Source organism: Gobio gobio (genome assembly GCF_949357685.1).
Source record: "Gobio gobio genome assembly, chromosome: 5".
Lineage (NCBI taxonomy): Eukaryota > Metazoa > Chordata > Actinopteri > Cypriniformes > Gobionidae > Gobio > Gobio gobio.
Genome location: NC_137101.1, coordinates 54,114,937 through 54,133,371, shown reverse-complemented (window position 1 = coordinate 54,133,371; position 18,435 = coordinate 54,114,937). Strand labels below are relative to the sequence as shown.

General features: G+C 41.5%; 1 protein-coding gene across 1 annotated transcript; it reads right to left on the bottom strand.

Moving 5' to 3' along the window:
* Positions 1 to 2,609: 2,609 nt before the first annotated feature.
* LOC307126437 (uncharacterized protein) lies at positions 2,610 to 17,036 on the bottom strand. The gene is made up of 2 exons (XM_079816942.1): positions 16,871 to 17,036; positions 2,610 to 3,681 (listed from the first exon to the last, which is right to left on the bottom strand). Exons 1-2 carry the CDS (start codon positions 17,010 to 17,012, stop codon positions 2,903 to 2,905), a joined length of 921 nt encoding a protein of 306 aa, XP_079673068.1. The 5' UTR covers positions 17,013 to 17,036; the 3' UTR covers positions 2,610 to 2,902.
* Between the last annotated feature and the right edge of the window lie 1,399 nt (positions 17,037 to 18,435).

Here is an 18,435-nt window from a genome sequence, read left to right as displayed (position 1 = left end):
GTCGCATCGTAAAATTATTGTAGAGCCACTGTGGTGAGATGGACTTTGTAACGACGTTTTAAGTGCCTTTTATGGGTCTTGGGAGTGTAAATGTACTGAATGCCAATGGAGGCCTATCTGAAGCCTTTCTCAGCATCAGCTTTACACTAAAATATCTTCATTTGTGTTCCGAATATGAACTGAGGTCTAACGGGTGTCGAACGACATGAGGGTGAGTAATTAATGACAGAATTTACAAATCCACGAATAAGTACAAACAGCTAGAAATTTGAATTTTCCTGGTTCTCTCTTTGTTTGTAGCCAGTCAAGTTGCTGATTCACTTTCCAATTAGAATTAAAACCGTTGCTGCCCATTTCCTTAATAATTCCTTCAAATTTCTTTGACGTCAGGGCTTCAGAGCAGCGCTGCTTACAGCGTTTGCTCTCTTTCGTCTCAAAATCTTTATCTGGACTGATCATGTCACTCAAATTGTTAGCCATCATTTCAGTCAAAGTTCATACTCACCTGAAATTATACCAGCAGAGATGGAGGCGGCGATCTTTAACCAACACAGCTGTGGCTTCTGCGTGATGAAACTGCAAAGTACACTTATACGAAAAAGTCACTTACTGGTCCATTCCAATTTGGGTCATACCTTACATTTTACTCGGGATCGTTCCTGATGCATCCCTGGCAAACAACCCTGAATCTATTTTTATTTTGTTTAACTAATAACTTAATCCCTTACTGCCTGATTTTCTTAATTTGGGGTACCCCTATCCGAACTGGAAGAGATGGAACAGGTTTGCAATGTCCCCTGGACCTTACAAGCTGGTCCAAGACGGTCTCCTGTAGGGGAAGTGATCGCACTATAAAGCCCCCTGGGGCCCCCTTTCTTGAGTCCGCTCCTTTTTTACCTATGCCTAAGCACTCTCACCCCTGGGAAATTTAACCCCTAGGTAAGTAGCACGTAATGATGACCTATGCCTAAGCGCTCTCACCCCTGGGAAATTTAACCCCTGGTGAAGCAGCACGTAATGATGACCTATGCCTAAGCGCTCTCACCCCTGGGAAATTTAACCCCTGGTGAAGCAGCACGTAATGATGACCTATGCCTAAGCGCTCTCACCCCTGGGAAATTTAACCCCTGGAGAAGCAGCACGTCTATCATTCACAATTATGCCTCACTTTTTCCAGCGCTCTCACCCCTGGGGACTCTAACCCCTGGAGAAGCCAAGTGAAGCGAAGTACACTGCTCCCCTTTTCCAATTTCTTCCAGTCAGACAGCCCTAACCAAAAATAACAAAAGCTTACTACCTTGTTTACTTGTTTGCCAGAGGTGTACCAAGGAATGATTGCCCGCATCCTCCACCAAAACTGTTGGGGTAACAGTTTAGGACCCAGGACCAGTAGTGAAAAATGAAGACCAAGAGTCAGGAGTCAGATTAATTAAAGAAAAATGTACTGAAGAATAGTTTGCAGTTTCATCAGCTCACAAGGAGTTCGTAGGCCGCTCTCCCTCTAACAGTCTCCCCGCCTCCGTCTAACGAACATACATTTTCTGAACAGTTATACTGTTTTCAAGGTCTAGCCACGTCATTACTGCCATGTGGAATGATTCTGATTGGCAGAGAAAATGCCCAGTCACGGTAAATTTCCACACAAGGATAGATAGCAGAGCATATCACTAAAATGGGTAGACTAGTTGTTGCCCCATGACTAGATTTTTAGATCACAATGACCCAGGAGGTCATAGAAAGACGTCTTCAGGTCTGGTGTCGTGTGCAGAAAACGTCCATCTTCAATATTAGGCCTGCACAGATCATGCAACGCACATAAAAAAGCTCCAGAGAATAACAGTTCCCTCAAGGTCGAGAACATCTTAACTAACTATCAACAAGGCACTTCTCCAAAACATGCTGATACTACATCTAGTACATAAGTTAATTTATTCTATTTAGTAAGAAAAGCATATAAAAGAGTCCCCGAAAGTCACGTAGACCTGTATCCAAAATCACTAATTAAATATAGAGAGGTTATAACTTGATTATCATTGATTCTTATTTTAATATTGATCATAAAATCATTCTTGAAGGATATGTGTATGAACGAAGAGGCACAGGTATCTGACCTGCCCCTTCACAAGTGTAAGTTGTGAACAAATAATTTGTAGAGATTTGCCAGAAGAAGCAGCCATGATGAACAGCCGATTTGTATGGAGGCATCTGATGACCAAACTACACTGGAATTCGCGAACAGAAAAATCAAGTAAGCCCAGAGCGGTTTGTGTTCAGATTGCGTGTTTTTAGCGAACCGTGCCATATGATGAGATCGATCCGTACCCAGACCACCTCCCGAGATGGTCTCGGTTCGGTTCGCTTTAAAGTGGTCCGAGATCGTTTGGAGTGTTTACATATGGGCCAAAATCACATGAACCGCGCTCAGACCTCTTTTCGAAATAGTGGTAAAATCCACTTTATTGCTGCATGATTTCTGTGCAATCCTGACACAAATGAATTATCAATGTATCAATTTTATTGTAAAATTGTGGTAAAACATCAATGCTTGTGTTTTAAATCGTTAAATACATTTTAAAAAAGGCAAACATTTATAAATTTTTTTTCGTTTTGCTATCTTAATTTTTTTCCAGTCTGATAAAAATTCCCTTTGTTGGTGAAACTTCTTTCGCACTTCATTTGACTAATCAATACATTGAGTCTAATTCTGACTCTGGCTTATTTACTCTCACAGTCACTGGACATTATTTAGGAATTCAGGCCTCTAAGGTGATTTAATACTGTTACAATAATCAGCACATTGTCTCTCAAACATGAGGCGTTTTCTGTCTGTGAAATTCATTCCACACTGATGATATATAAAACCAGTTCTCTCATGCGTGAATACTCATGTGGCACTCCAGGGCTATTTTAAACCTAAAAATTTTCCCAGTGTCCACATGTAAAGGCTCTCTCCAGTGTGAACTCTCATGTGCCGGTTAAGGCTTACTTTTCGGTTGAAACTTTTTCCACACTGTTGGCAGGTGAACGGCTTCTCTCCAGTGTGAGTCCTTATGTGTTCTTCAAAGTGATGTTTTTTAGTGAAACACTTTCCACACTGAGGACACGTGTAGAGTTTCTCTCCAGAGTGACTTCTCATGTGGACTTTAAAGTTTTTATGTTGATCAAAACTCTTTCCACACTGTTGGCAGGTGTAAGGCTTCTCTAAAGTATGAACTCTCATGTGCTTGTTAAGACTTGCTTTTTGAGTGAAACTCTTTCCACACTGTTGGCAGATGAATGGCTTCTCTCCAGTGTGAACTCTCATGTGGACTTTAAGGTTTCCTTTTAGGTTGAAACTTCTTCCACAATGTTGGCAGGTGAAAGGATTCTCTCCAGCGTGAACTCTCATGTGGACTTTAAGGTTTTCTTGACGGTTGAAACTCCTTCCACACTGAGGGCAAGTGTAAGGCTTATCTCCATTGTGAACTCTCATGTGCCGCTTAAGGCTTGTTTTTAGAGTGAATCTGTTTCCACACTGTTGGCAGGTGAAATTACTTCTAGTTCCCTTCTTTTCACCCCTTTTTCGTGTCTTTTCAGCATGTGAGAAACTAAAAGTTTTTTCTCCTGTTATGAAATTCTCATATTGATCTTTCTCTTCCATTTGATTCAGTGCTTCACTCTCCTCTTTCAGCACCGTCAGGTCTAAGGTGAAAAGAGACAAATGCAAATTAACACCAGTTTAATGGCACAAAGCAACACACAACAAAACATTTAGACATGTAAAGCAATAAAACCAACATACAACTAGATCATATTCCCATGGGCATCACACCGGGGGGAAAGGTGGAGAGAGTGCAGAGGGCCCAGAAGTTTATGGGGGGAGATTGATATCCTATCCATGATATTGTCCTTTGAAATACCTGAAGAGCACCTTCTTTTTACCCCTAAATGAAGACTGAAAAAGAAATTCACTCTGATTGGAGTACATCAGACTTTTATGCCTGCAGCGCCACACAGTATCTTCTCAATAAAGAATCAGCTGAAGATACACCAGAGTCTCCTGGGCCCACTTGCCGCAGACCAGTCAGGATGCCCATGCTGACCCCTGTCCACCGCCGAAAGCACCAACAGTGGCACGTGAGCATAAGAACTGGACCACGGAGCAATGGAAGAGGGTGGTCGGGTCTGATGAATCACGTGTTCTTCTACATCACGTGGATGGCCGGGTGCGTGGTTTACCTGGGGAACACATGGCACGAGGTGCACTATGGGAAGAAGGCAAGCCGGCGGAGGCAGTGATGCTTTGGGCAATGTTCTGCTGGGAAACCTTGGGTCCTGCCATCCATGTGGATGTTACTTTGACATGTACCACCTACCTAAGCATTGTTGCAGACCATGTACACCCTTTCAAGGAAACGGTATTCTGCATAAACAGTGAGGAAAATAAGTATTTGAACACCCTGCTATTTTGCAAGTTCTCCCACTTAGAAATCATGGAGGGGTCTGAAATTGTCATCGTATGTGCATGTCCACTGTGAGAGACATAATCTAAAAAAAAAAAAAATCCAGAAATCACAATGTATGATTTATTTGTATGATACAGCTGCAAATAAGTATTTGAACTCCTGTCTATCAGCTAGAATTCTGACCCTCAAAGACCTGTTAGTCTGCCTTTAAAATGTCCACCTCCACTCCATTTATTATCCTAAATTAGATGCACCTGTTTGAGGTTGTTAGCTGTTTTCTCTGCAGTGTCTTCCAATGCATATAAAGTAATGCAAGGGTGACCATGTCATTTCGTTTACATCAACTGATGAGGTAAGTCTTAGGTGGCAATTTTGGTCACTTTAAATTTTTATACATTCTGAAAACACCAGATACATTGTGGCTTGCAGGAATTGGAGAGGTCTCAAGAAGCCGACAACTCAAATTGCTTTTTGACTGAAAAGGTAAGGAGTTCTCTCTCTCTCTCTCTCTCTCTCTCTCTCTCTCTCTCTCTCTCTCTCTCTCTCTCTCTCTATCTCTCTATATATATATATATATATATATATATATAATTAAAACCTGTGAGCAAAATCAGTAAGGTTTACTTAAATTATATAACATTAACTAGTACGGCTGGGTAAAAAAAATATAGATTTCTCAATTTTTTATCGATTCTCACTTTTACAAAACATTTTTGATTATTAAATCCCAAGAATCGATTAGGCAATCCTGTTTTTAGTTACTGAATGAAATAAACATTTTAGCACGCAAATGTAAATGAAGTGAAGTGTGGCCAAGTATGGTGACCCATACTTGGAATTTGTGCTCTACGTTTAACCCATCCAAGTGCACACACAAGATTCAAGATTCAAGATTCAAGAGTTTTATTTGTCACATACACAGTTATATACACAATATACAACTGGCAGTGAAATGTAAACAGGTCCGCTCCATGGACAGTGCAAATAACAGTTACAAGAAATTAAATAGAAATAGAATAAAATTAGAATAAAAAGTATTAACATAAGTAGAATTATAAATAAATCAAGTTAAGATAAAAATAGGAAATAAGATAAAAATAAAAATATAAAAAATATGTGGATATGATAAGTGAGATAAACTGTAGACTTAAAAATAAGTGGTTAACATAAAATATATAATATGTATATATAAAGAAGTATAATGTGCAAGGTTTATTACAGGTTGTTACGCAGTAACAATAGGGACGTAAAGTGCAGTGCAATTGCAGTATGTGGATGTTAATGTTAAAAGACTGGATGTTTATGTGTGTGCGGGGGTGAAGTGAGTCACGTGACTGAGTTCAGGAGTCTGATGGCCTGGGGGAAGAAACTCCTCCTGAGTCTTTCAGTCTTTGCCATCAGGCTACGGAAGCGCTTACCAGATGGCAGCAGGGTGAAGTGAGAGTTTGCAGGGTGATTAATGTCTCTGATGATTTTAGTAGCTCTACCTCTGCAGCGTTTGGTGTAGATGTCCTGCAGAGACGGGAGAGCTGAGCCTGAGATGCGCTCGGATAAGCGCACCACTCTTTGCAGGGCTTTGCAGTCGTGACTGGTGCTGTTCCCGTACCACGCTGTGATGCACTGAGTCAGGACACTTTCTATCGCCCCTCGATAGAAAGTTTTCAGGATGGCTGGTGAAACCCTGAATTTCCTCAGCTGGCGCAGGTGGTACAGTCTTTGCCTGGCTTTTTTCACCTGTGTCTGGATGTGTGTAGTCCAGGTCAGATCCTCGGAGATGTTCACACCCAGGTATTTGAAGCTGCTCACTCTCTCTACCGGTGTCCCGCTGATCATGAGAGGGGAGTATGACCGATGCTGTCTCTTCCTGAAGTCCACAATCAGTTCTTTGGTCTTGTTAACATTCAGAGAGAGACAGTTGTCCTGGCACCATGATGTCAGTTGCTCCACTTCGTCCAAGTATGCCGTCTCATTGTTGTTGGAGATGAGACCCAGGACAACAGTATCATCAGCAAACTTGATGATCGAGGTGGAGCTGTGTGTGGACAAACAGTCATGGGTGTAGAGAGAGTAGAGCAGGGGACTCAGCACACAGCCCTGTGGAGCTCCAACACTCAGGGTGATGGAGGTGGAGGTGAACTGGCCTACTCTCACCGCCTGGGGTCTGCCAGTGAGGAAATCTTCTATCCAGAGGCAGAGAGAAGAATTCAGGCCTAGATCCAGGAGTTTGTGTGTTAGCTTAATGGGAACTATGGTGTTAAAGGCTGAGCTATAGTCAATAAATAGCAGCCTGACATAGTTCCCACTTTTGCTGTCGATGTGAGTGAGGCAGGAGTGAAGGACGTGAGAAATGGCATCTTCAGTCGATCTATTGGGACGATAGGCAAACTGAAGAGGGTCCAAAGTGTCAGGAATGGAGGAGCAAATGTTGTTTTTAATGAGTCTCTCAAAGACCTTCATGACTAAAGATGTGAGAGCCACTGGACGATAGTCATTTAGGCAAGAGGGTTTACTGATCTTAGGTACAGGGATGATGGAGGATCGTTTGAAGGAGGTGGGGACAACAGATGTAGCAAGGGACTCGTTGAATATGGATGTAAAGAGCCCTGCGAGCTGATCAGCACAGGACCGCAGAACACGACCTGAAATACCATCCGGCCCAGCAGCTTTCCTGACATCCACACGTTTGAGTGCCCTCCGAACCTCGTCCTCCGAGACAGAGATCACGTGACCGTTGCTGCTCTGAGGGACTCTCTCTGACGCGTCACTCGCCGGAGTCGCGCTGCCGCGATTACCATCAAAGCGAGCGTAGAAAGAGTTTAACTCGTTCACCAGTAACGGATCAGCTCTCACCTCTGCAGAGGATTTAGTTCCAAAAGCACAGATGGTTCTTAGTCCCTGCCACATCCGCCGGGAGTCGTTGAGTTGGAAATGAGATTCCACTCGGTCTTTATAGCGGAGTTTTGCGGCTTTAACGGCGCGCCGGAGGGCGTAACATGACGCTTTGTACTCCCTCATATCCCCCGTTAGGAGACCGGCATTGTAAGCGGTGGTGCGCGAGTTTACTGCAGTGCGAATTGAACTGTCCACCCACGGTTTCTGATTAGGGAAGGACGTTATAGTTATTGTTTGTGTGGCTTGCTCTGTCAGTGTGTTAATAAAGCAGAGCGCCACTTCTGTGAACTCGCTGACGTCTTCAGAACTCGCGCGGAACATGTCCCAGTCGACGTCATCAAGAGCTGCCTGTAGCGTGATCTCTGAATGGGATGACCAGCGTTTGACTTCCCTCCTCACCGGGGGCTCTTGAACGAGCCTTTGTTTATATTCCGGTGTGAGGAAAATGGCGGCATGGTCCGATTTGCCAAAAGCTGGCTGTGAACGAGCTTTGTAGGCGTTCTTAAACGGAGAGTAGCAATGATCCAGTGTGTTTGCTCCTCGTGTGGGACAGGAGACATGCTGGTGAAAGTTTGGCAATACTTTCTTTAGGTTTGCTTTGTTAAAATCACCCGCGACGATGAAAGCAGCGTCGGGGTGTTTGTTTATGAAGCCGCTGGTCACATCATGGAGGGCAGATAAAGCCAGCCCCGTGTCTGCTTGTGGTGGAATATAAACGGCAGTGGTGATGACCGAGGAAAACTCCCTCGGCAGGTAGAAAGGCCGGCACATGATAGTTAAATGTTCCAAGTGAGGCGAGCAGGATCGCGAAAGAATGGAGACGTTCCTAGGATCGCACCATTTCTTGTTTATCATGAAACACACTCCACCGCCTTTAGATTTCCCGGCCTCGGCTGTTCTGTCCATCCGAAAAACAGAGAAGTTCTCGGACGGCGTCACGGCTGTATCCGGGACCGCTGGCGTGAGCCATGTTTCGGACAGACAATAGATGTTGCAGTCTCTCATGTCCCGTTGAAAACTTATCCTGGCTCTAAGATCGTCCATCTTATTCTCCAAGGATTGGACATTTGCGAGCAAAATGCTCGGGAGAGGAGGACTGAATGCTCTTTTTCTCAGTCTGTTGCGGATCCCAGCGCGTTTCCCGCTGTGTTTTTTGAATCTTCGCCGTCGACTCGAGTGGCCATTGTTCAACTCGGCGTCCCGGCGAATCTCAGATGGAAGATTGGAGAAAGTGTCCTGAAACAGGTCAGTGTAGCGGTAACCAATTTCCAGAAGTGTTTTGCTGTCGTAACAGATCAAAGCAGATGATCCGTTGGAAAAAATAGAGAGTAAAAGAGAGTAGAATAATAAATAAAAGCAAAGTCTTAGCGGAGTGACCTGAACGGCGACCGAGCACGGCGGCGCACACACTGAGCACACACAGTAGTGAACACACACCCGGAGCAGTGGGCAGCCATATTGCTGCGGCGCCCGGGGAGCAGTTGATGTCTTTAAATGTTTATATTTCAAAAAACTAATTGGAGTGGAATTATGATTATGTAATTGCAAAGTTAATATTATAACTTATTATTATAAAAAAAAACATAATTTAGTGTCATTTTAAGTGTTTGTATAACAATCAGTTAATTTTCACCTTCAATATTAGTAGGCTAATGTAGTATCAACTGACTCCCATAGTTTACAACATTAGTTCAGAAATTTGTTTTTCTTGAGAATTTTCCATGTATTATACCTGATACATATCCAAAATAATCGATACTGAATTGAATCGAAACAAATCGAAAATCGAATCGAAATTGAACCGAATTGGGAAATTTGTGTCAATACCCAGCCCGATTAACTAGTAGTTTTTGTTTTTTTATGGGGGGAGGTGGGGAGAGGAAACCTCTCTTGGTCAAAATGACTTGAACACAGCCAGAGGGTTAAAGTTCTTTAAGTTATATTTTTCTTTTTCTTTTGTAGGATTTGGAGAAGTCTCTACAAGAAAATTCTATGGACATTCGAACTGAAAATGTGAGGGATTGTGTTTTTCTTATTTGTTTGTTGAAAGAATTTTATTCAACTAAACTTGCACAAACCAAACTTACGTGTAAATGAAATTAATTTAGGGATGCATCAATTCTGATATCCAATTATGTAGAATGACATCTTTCAGGTTACCTTGTTCCAAATGAATGATTACACAACTGTAAAACTGTAAATAACTTGTATTATCTCCATATCAACATGTTTTCCATGTTACAGAGTAACTTGTCCAAGTTATAAACAGAAAAATAGATTTTTTTTTTTGAGTTTTTTTTACTCACAATTTTATTCTGAATCTTAAATTAAATTTGCTAACTTCTTAACTTCTTGGATATTTTTAACTGTCATTAACATTGGCTGAATTCTGAAAAGCCTCATGTAAATCTAATTTATTTTATGGATCAAAGCTCATTAATAGTAAGTAAAAGTACTTTTATAATAAGATTTGCTTATGTTTGTTTACATCTTATAAACTGTTGGAAACCACTGAATACTAACTAAATATTTGCTCCTCAACATATTTCAGGATTCCTCTTAAATAGGTCATCAAGGAATTTTTGTTTAACCCTTAATCGGCCCTCAAGTAGGGTTTACGTTTGAGTCCCTTGGGGTCAGATAGACCCCAAACTTTTACAGAGCGATTGTATAAGGAAATATAATTTTTTTACATGGAAAACTATATATCATTTTTTTTATTTACTTCTCAACTATACATTTATGCTGTGTTTTTGTGGGTATTTGGTAGTTTTTTACCTATTTACTGCACAAATACTTAACTATGTCATAAATTGGCTCATTAAAATTCATTTTTTTATGAAAAAATCACTTGAATGATGATCTTAAATAAATATAAATAGTTTTTGGACATTGCTCTATGTGTTAGGGATAGAATACCGCCATCTGTAGGTTTGTGGAAAAACTTTAGGAATTATAGTTAAAGAGAAAGAGAGTGCAATGACCACATTATCCAATAGAGGTCCATAGGGAAGTTATGCAAAAGTTAAGCTGCCTTTCATCTTTCTTTTATTTGCCCTTTTCCCTCTCTTTCTCATGATTGTTCCATGTTGCATTTGTGCTCTAGTATTTGTCCTTCATTTATGTATGGAATTTTTTCAGATTTATGCCAGTTTTGTCTATTTTATTTGCCAGTTTCTATAAAAATGCTCTCTGTTGCAGTCACACACGTACGTGTGTGTGTGTGTGTGTGTGTGTGTGTGTGTGTGTGTGTGTGTGTGTGTGTGTGTGTGTGTGTGTGTGTGTGTGTGTGTGTGTGTGTGTGTGTGTGTGTGTGTGTGTGTGTGACAGAAAGTTCGTTCCACTTTGTGTTTATGCTCTAGGACCAGATCTTGATATAAATGTAGACATTTTCAGATTTATACTGGATTTAATTGATTTTTTTTTACAAACAAAGTGAAAAAAAAAGCATTTTTTACATTTTCCCATTCATTGCCAAAATCCAAAAAAATGCTCCAGACACGTGTGTTTGTGTTTGTGTGTGTGTGCGTGTGAGTGAACATGCTTGTTCCATATTGCATTTGTGCTCTAGTATTAGTACTTCATTTATGTATGAAAATCTTTCAGATTTATGCCAGTTTTGTTGATTTTATTTGCCAGTTTCTATAAAAATGCTCTCTGTTGCAGTCACACACATGTGTGTGTTTGTGTGTGTGTGCGTGTGTGTATGAGACAGAAAGTTCGTTCTACTTTGTGTTTATGCTCTAGGACCAGACCTTGATATAAATGTGGAAATTTTCAGATTTATAATGGATTTAGTAAAAAATATTTGACAAAAAAAGTGAAAAATGTATTTTTTACACTTTCCCATTCATTTTCAATGTGGGGTCAATCTGACCCCGAGGGACTTAAACGGTAATTTTTTTTTTTACACACCTTTAGAACAACCAAATCAAGCCCAGATTTTTGTGCATGTTTAGATAGATTATCTAGGAAAAGTCACCAAGTCTCATGGCCCTGAGATGAAGGGAACACTTTTAAAAAATGGAGGAAAAGTCCAGTGGGGTCAGCTGGACCCCAAGGGACGATTAAGGGTTAAATTATACTGATGTGGACATTATTAGCCAATAGATTGTTGCATCCCTACATTAATGTTTTATGAGTTCTCAAAAACACCGGTTAGATGTTTATCCTACTTCTTTGGTAGGAATTTGAGAAGTTCCCTGAAATGGAAAAATTTGAATCGGGCACCTCTGAAATCTGGATAGAGAAGGTGATGTTTTTTTTTTTTTTGTAATGTACATGCAGAGATGTTTTTTTTGTTGTTGTAATGTACATGCAGAGTTGTACACCCAGACATCAAAATGTGACATTTACTCCACTATTTTTGAAAATAGGCTAATTTTCCGTCTCCCCTAGAGTTAAACAGTTGAGTTTTACCATTTTCGAATCCATTCAGCCGATCTCCGGGTCTGGCTGTAGCCCTTTTAGCATAGCTTAGCATAGATCATTGAATCTGATTAGACCGTTAGCAATTCGCTCAAATGACCAAAGAGTTTCAATATTACGATTATACTATAGGCTGCTGTGCAGACCGATCGGTTTATGACATCAATGTACCACGAGAGCGATTTAAAAGCATAAGTACTCGTATATTCTCCAAACGCTCTCGATGTACTTTGTCATTGCCGATTGTCACCTCCCTCTGACCACACCACATCCATTTCATAACTATGCCACTTATTGAACAATGGCCACTCGAGTCGACGGCGAAGATTCAAAAAACACCGCGGGAAACGCGCTGGGATCCGCAACAGACTGAGAAAAAGAGCATTCAGTCCTCCTCTCCCGAGCATTTTGCTCGCAAATGTCCAATCCTTGGAGAATAAGATGGACGATCTTAGAGCCAGGATAAGTTTTCAACGGGACATGAGAGACTGCAACATCTATTGTCTGTCCGAAACATGGCTCACGCCAGCGGTCCCGGATACAGCCGTGACGCCGTCCGAGAACTTCTCTGTTTTTCGGATGGACAGAACAGCCGAGGCCGGGAAATCTAAAGGCGGTGGAGTGTGTTTCATGATAAACAAGAAATGGTGCGATCCTAGGAACATCTCCATTCTTTCGCGATCCTGCTCGCCTCACTTGGAACATTTAACTCTCATGTGCCGGCCTTTCTACCTGCCGAGGGAGTTTTCCTCGGTCATCGCCACTGCCGTTTATATTCCACCACAGGCAGACACGGGGCTGGCTTTATCTGCCCTCCATGATGTGACCAGCGGCTTCATAAACAAACACCCCGACGCTGCTTTCATCGTCGCGGGTGATTTTAACAAAGCTAACCTAAAGAAAGTATTGCCAAACTTTCACCAGCATGTCTCCTGTCCCACACGAGGAGCAAACACACTGGATCATTGCTACTCTCCGTTTAAGAACGCCTACAAAGCTCGTTCACAGCCAGCTTTTGGCAAATCGGACCATGCCGCCATTTTCCTCACACCGGAATATAAACAAAGGCTCGTTCAAGAGCCCCCGGTGAGGAGGGAAGTCAAACGCTGGTCATCCCATTCAGAGATCACGCTACAGGCAGCTCTTGATGACGTCGACTGGGACATGTTCCGCGCGAGTTCTGAAGACGTCAGCGAGTTCACAGAAGTGGCGCTCTGCTTTATCAACACACTGACAGAGCAAGCCACACAAACAATAACTATAACGTCCTTCCCTAATCAGAAACCGTGGGTGGACAGTTCAATCCGCACTGCAGTTAACACGCGCACTATCGCGTACAATGCCGGTCTCCAAACGGGGGATATGAGGGAGTACAAAGCTTCATGTTACGCCCTCCGGCGCGCCGTTAAAGCCGCAAAACTCCGCTATAAAGACAGAGTGGAATCTCATTTCCAACTCAACGACTCCCGGCGGATGTGGCAGGGACTGAGGACCATCTGTGCTTTTGGAACTAAATCCTCTGCAGAGGTGAGAGCTGATCCGTTGCTGGTGAACGAGTTAAACTCTTTCTACGCTCGCTTTGATGGTAATCGCGGCAGCGCGACTCCGGCGAGTGACGCGTCAGAGAGAGTCCCTCAGAGCAGCAACGGTCACGTGATCTCTGTCTCGGAGGACGAGGTTCGGAGGGCACTCAAACGTGTGGATGTCAGGAAAGCTGCTGGGCCGGATGGTATTTCAGGTCGTGTTCTGCGGTCCTGTGCTGATCAGCTCGCAGGGCTCTTTACATCCATATTTAACGAGTCCCTTGCTACATCTGTTGTCCCCACCTCCTTCAAACGATCCTCTATCATCCCTGTACCTAAGATCAGTAAACCCTCTTGCCTAAATGACTATCGTCCAGTGGCTCTCACATCTTTAGTCATGAAGGTCTTTGAGAGACTCATTAAAAACAACATTTGCTCCTCCATTCCTGACACTTTGGACCCTCTTCAGTTTGCCTATCGTCCCAATAGATCGACTGAAGATGCCATCTCTCACGTCCTTCACTCCTGCCTCACTCACATCGACAGCAAAAGTGGGAACTATGTCAGGCTGCTATTTATTGACTATAGCTCAGCCTTTAACACCATAGTTCCCATCAAGCTAACACACAAACTCCTGGATCTAGGCCTGAATTCTTCTCTCTGCCTCTGGATTGAAGATTTCCTCACTGGCAGACCCCAGGCGGTGAGAGTAGGCCAGTTCACCTCCACATCCATCACCCTGAGTGTTGGAGCTCCACAGGGCTGTGTGCTGAGTCCCCTGCTCTACTCTCTCTACACCCATGACTGTTTGTCCACACACAGCTCCACCTCGATCATCAAGTTTGCTGATGATACTGTTGTCCTGGGTCTCATCTCCAACAACAATGAGACGGCATACTTGGACGAAGTGGAGCAACTGACATCATGGTGCCAGGACAACTGTCTCTCTCTGAATGTTAACAAGACCAAAGAACTGATTGTGGACTTCAGGAAGAGACAGCATCGGTCATACTCCCCTCTCATGATCAGCGGGACACCGGTAGAGAGAGTGAGCAGCTTCAAATACCTGGGTGTGAACATCTCCGAGGATCTGACCTGGACTACACACATCCAGACACAGGTGAAAAAAGCCAGGCAAAGACTGTACCACCTGCGCCAGCTGAGGAAATTCAGGGTTTCACCAGCCATCCTGAAAACTTTCTATCGAGGGGCGATAGAAAGTGTCCTGACTCAGTGCATCACAGCGTGGTACGGGAACAGCACCAGTCACGATTGCAAAGCCCTGCAAAGAGTGGTGCGCTTATCCGAGCGCATCTCAGGCTCAGCTCTCCCGTCTCTGCAGGACATCTACACCAAACGCTGCAGAGGTAGAGCTACTAAAATCATCAGAGACATTAATCACCCTGCAAACTCTCACTTCACCCTGCTGCCATCTGGTAAGCGCTTCCGTAGCCTGATGGCAAAGACTGAAAGACTCAGGAGGAGTTTCTTCCCCCAGGCCATCAGACTCCTGAACTCAGTCACGTGACTTCACTTCACCCCCGCACACACATAAACATCCAGTTTATACATTAACATCCACATACTGCCATTGCACTGCACTTTACTTTCCTATTGTTACTGCGTAACAACCTGTAATAAACCTTGCACATTATACTTCTTTATATATACATATATATATATTTATGTTAACCACTTATTTCTAAGTCTACAGTTTATCTCACTTATCATATCCACTTATTTTTTTATATTTTTATATTTTTATTTTTATATTTTTATTTTTATCTTATTTCCTATTTTTATCTTTTACTTGATTTATTTATAATTCTACTTATGTTAATACTTTTTATTCTAATTTTATTCTATTTCTATTTTAATTTCTTGTAACTGTTATTTGCACTGTCCATGGAGCGGACCTGTTTACATTTCACTGCCAGTTGTATATTGTGTATATAACTGTGTATGTGACAAATAAAACTCTTGAATCTTGAATCTTATTGGTCGAAAGTGATAAACTATTAAATAATTTTACCAGTGACTAGGGTAAATGTACATATTAAGCCCACCAAAATCTATATTGAGACTTTGTGCACATGATATTGATTTCAGTACAAGGTTATGTTGACATGAAATATTAATCTCTCTCACCATAATATTTAATTTTATTTTAAATAACAAAAGCATTATAATTAAGATGTACATCATTAAATGCAAAAAGTCTGGCGCTGCTTAATGGGTACATTTCTGTGCGTGCGTGCGTGCGTTGCAATGGGTCTTCCAGTCTCTTACTGGCCAGGGGGAAGAGAGTTGGGCTTGGACAGATTGGAATCTGTTTGAAGTTCCAGAAGGGCGATAACGGTGCGGCCTGTGTTCCCTCTGCTGGTCATAAAGGGTGACAGTGAGGCCATTTAACTCAGACCTGTTGGAGCCATTGTAGCAGAGATACTAATTTATAGGCAGATATGTGGAAGAGAAAAGCGTCTCTGATGTTCCTCAAAATGACTCATCACTTTGATGCCATGAGAGAGAGTCTCCAGACGCTACATGTGGAATAGTGTGTTTGGTCAATAAAATAAAACAAATTGGGCTTTTAATCCGATTTATCCAGAAATAGTTGGCCAACTAATTGATCATCAAAATATTTGCTAGTTGCAGCCCTTAGAAGAGGCAATGGGGCTTTTGAGAGCAATTCACACCCAGTGGTAATTCAGCGTAATGACCCGTTGATCACGCCTCTTGTGGTCTGATTGGTTTAAGGATTATCCAATTGCGTACAGAGTCATTTGAATTATGCCCGTTTATCACGCCTCTAGTGCAGTAAAAAATACATAGCACTCCTCAGACCAATGTTCAATCTGAAATTGAGCTTGGTCTGGTGATAGCCAGACAACGTGCAACATGGATTCGGTCGTCCTTCAATGCTCATTCTCTCTCTCAGTTAACATGCGCACTATCACAAGTGCAGCAGCCTGTGACTGACTGTATTGGTCGTCTGACTGTGTGCACCAAACTGTGGCGGTTCTGGGTGAATACATGTACCGTTACACCCCTACGTCATAAATAAAAACAAATATCAGAAAACGATGCAAAGTGGAACAGCTCGTATGATGGACTGCATGTCCTGTATGCAAAATGTTGGGGTCCTTTAAAAAAAAGATTAGTACAGTAAAATATTTGGATTTTGAAGTGTTTGGTTATTTCTATATTAGGGAATATTCTTTTTTTGTAGTGGACTCCAATTAATCAAGTTCACAGTACTAACACCATATAAATTACATAAATTCTAATGTTTCAAGGCAATCGGTTTCCCCGATTGAAATGAGTTCCCTTTCATGGTATTATTACAGAAACATACAGTAAAGGATGACTGTAGGAGAGCGGTAAATTACTGGCGACGACAGCTGTCAGTATTTACTGGTGTTTTACAGCACAAACTTTTACAGCGTAGCCTGAACAAAACAATTACCTTGTGTTAAATAAAACCCTGCTGAAAAAAACCTGTACAAAACCCTCACTTAAAGGGTTAGTTCACCCTAAAATAATAGCGTAATAAAAGCGTTGAGCTTTGAGAATGAAACCAACCTGTTTGTTCCTCAGTTTCTTCATCTTTCAAACTGAATACATTTTCAATCTTCAGGTCTTCAATCTCCTCTTTAATAAACACCATCTTTGTTTGCTCCTCAGTTTCTTCATGTTTCCCTCCAAATGTTTCTTCAAACTTCATGTCTTCAATCTCCACTTTAATAAACGCCACCTTTAAGATGAGAATAATCACAGAAATAAACGTTAACTAAATCTCCGGAAGCGTCTCAATCAGCTCTAGTTCAGTAGTTCAGACACTGGTAAGTGAGTCAGAGAGAGTTAATGGACTTTAAATCATCTGATTAGACTAAAAACACTCAAAACTAAATCTCTGAGAGTCTCAATCAGCTCTAGTTCAGTAGTTCAGTCTCTGGTCAGAGAGAGAGTTGTTACTGTTTGTTCACCTTCATTTACACTGTTTGAACTGCACAAGTCGCGATTTGAATCAATGAATCATTTCACAAAGTATTTAATTCAATTGGAATTATGACAATCATCAAAGCATTATATATATATATATATATCTCGCAAGAGCAGAGGAAATTAAAAATTCCGTATTTTTATTTATTATGAGTTGTATTTCATTGTTTATTTCATTATCTTTTAAATTAAGTTATAACACTTTGTTTAAACTGTAGTTTTAAAATATTAATGTTCAAAGCATTGTATCCCTTGATTTTAATTCCTGTGTAACTGCATATATTATTTTGTCGTTTAAATAATATATATATAAATGTATTGGTGTGTGATAAAAAGGTGACCTTGAAATTGTGGCGTTAAAGGTGAAGCGAGCCGAGGGAAATTTTTGTTTGTGTGAACCTAAATAAAAAAGTTAGGCGCACCAGTGCAACCAAGGCAAAAAGTTAGTCTGGAGCCCTGTAAAACATTTGAACGTTCTGTGTTCTAATTTGGGCAAACTGATGACACTGCATTTTGATTCACTATGAACCATAATAATTTCAAGCGTAGATTTGCCCCCTCTTTTTTATTATAATTTTTTTTAACTTGGATAATCAACGTTGGGTAATAGGCAGCGCTCGTCACTGTCACTTTTTACCAAGCCATCCAATCACAGTGGAGGAAGGGCTGGACAAAAACTACACCGACCAATCATCCCACTGGTACACGGACTGAACAACAATAATGGAGAAGTTAATACTGATTTTTACGGCATTTTTTATATTCAGTAATATTCTTCAAAATGAGATACTAGTAACACATTACTGCCATGGATATTCTGTATCATAGCAACCAAAGTATCTCAGCTGGAAAAACGCTGCCCCTGCAAATCGCATTCAAGCGCCACCAGCTGGCCGTTTTCAGAAGAGCACCAGGTGTTTTTTATCCGGCTAAAAATGCTTTGGTGGACACACAATCATTTAATATTTATTGCTAGGCATATGGTCAATTAGTCTCTTTAGCATTTATGCAAAATATTGGAGCCAAACCTGAGAAAGTATGCCAGAAGATTCCACAGCGTTCCTGCAGGTCATTTGTAGTTGTAACTCATGGGCGGGCACGCGCGTCCTATTAACGAATTCATTAATATACACACCTTTAACTAC

Excerpts from the sequence above, each read along its gene's own strand:
- LOC307126437 (XM_079816942.1), bottom strand. The coding sequence starts at position 17,012 with ATGAAGTTTGAAGAAACATTTGGAGGGAAACATGAAGAAACTGAGGAG. Across the intron at positions 3,682-16,870 it reads AGAAACTGAGGAACAAACAG|ACCTGACGGTGCTGAAAGAG; the intron begins GTTGGTTTCATT and ends TTTTCACCTTAG.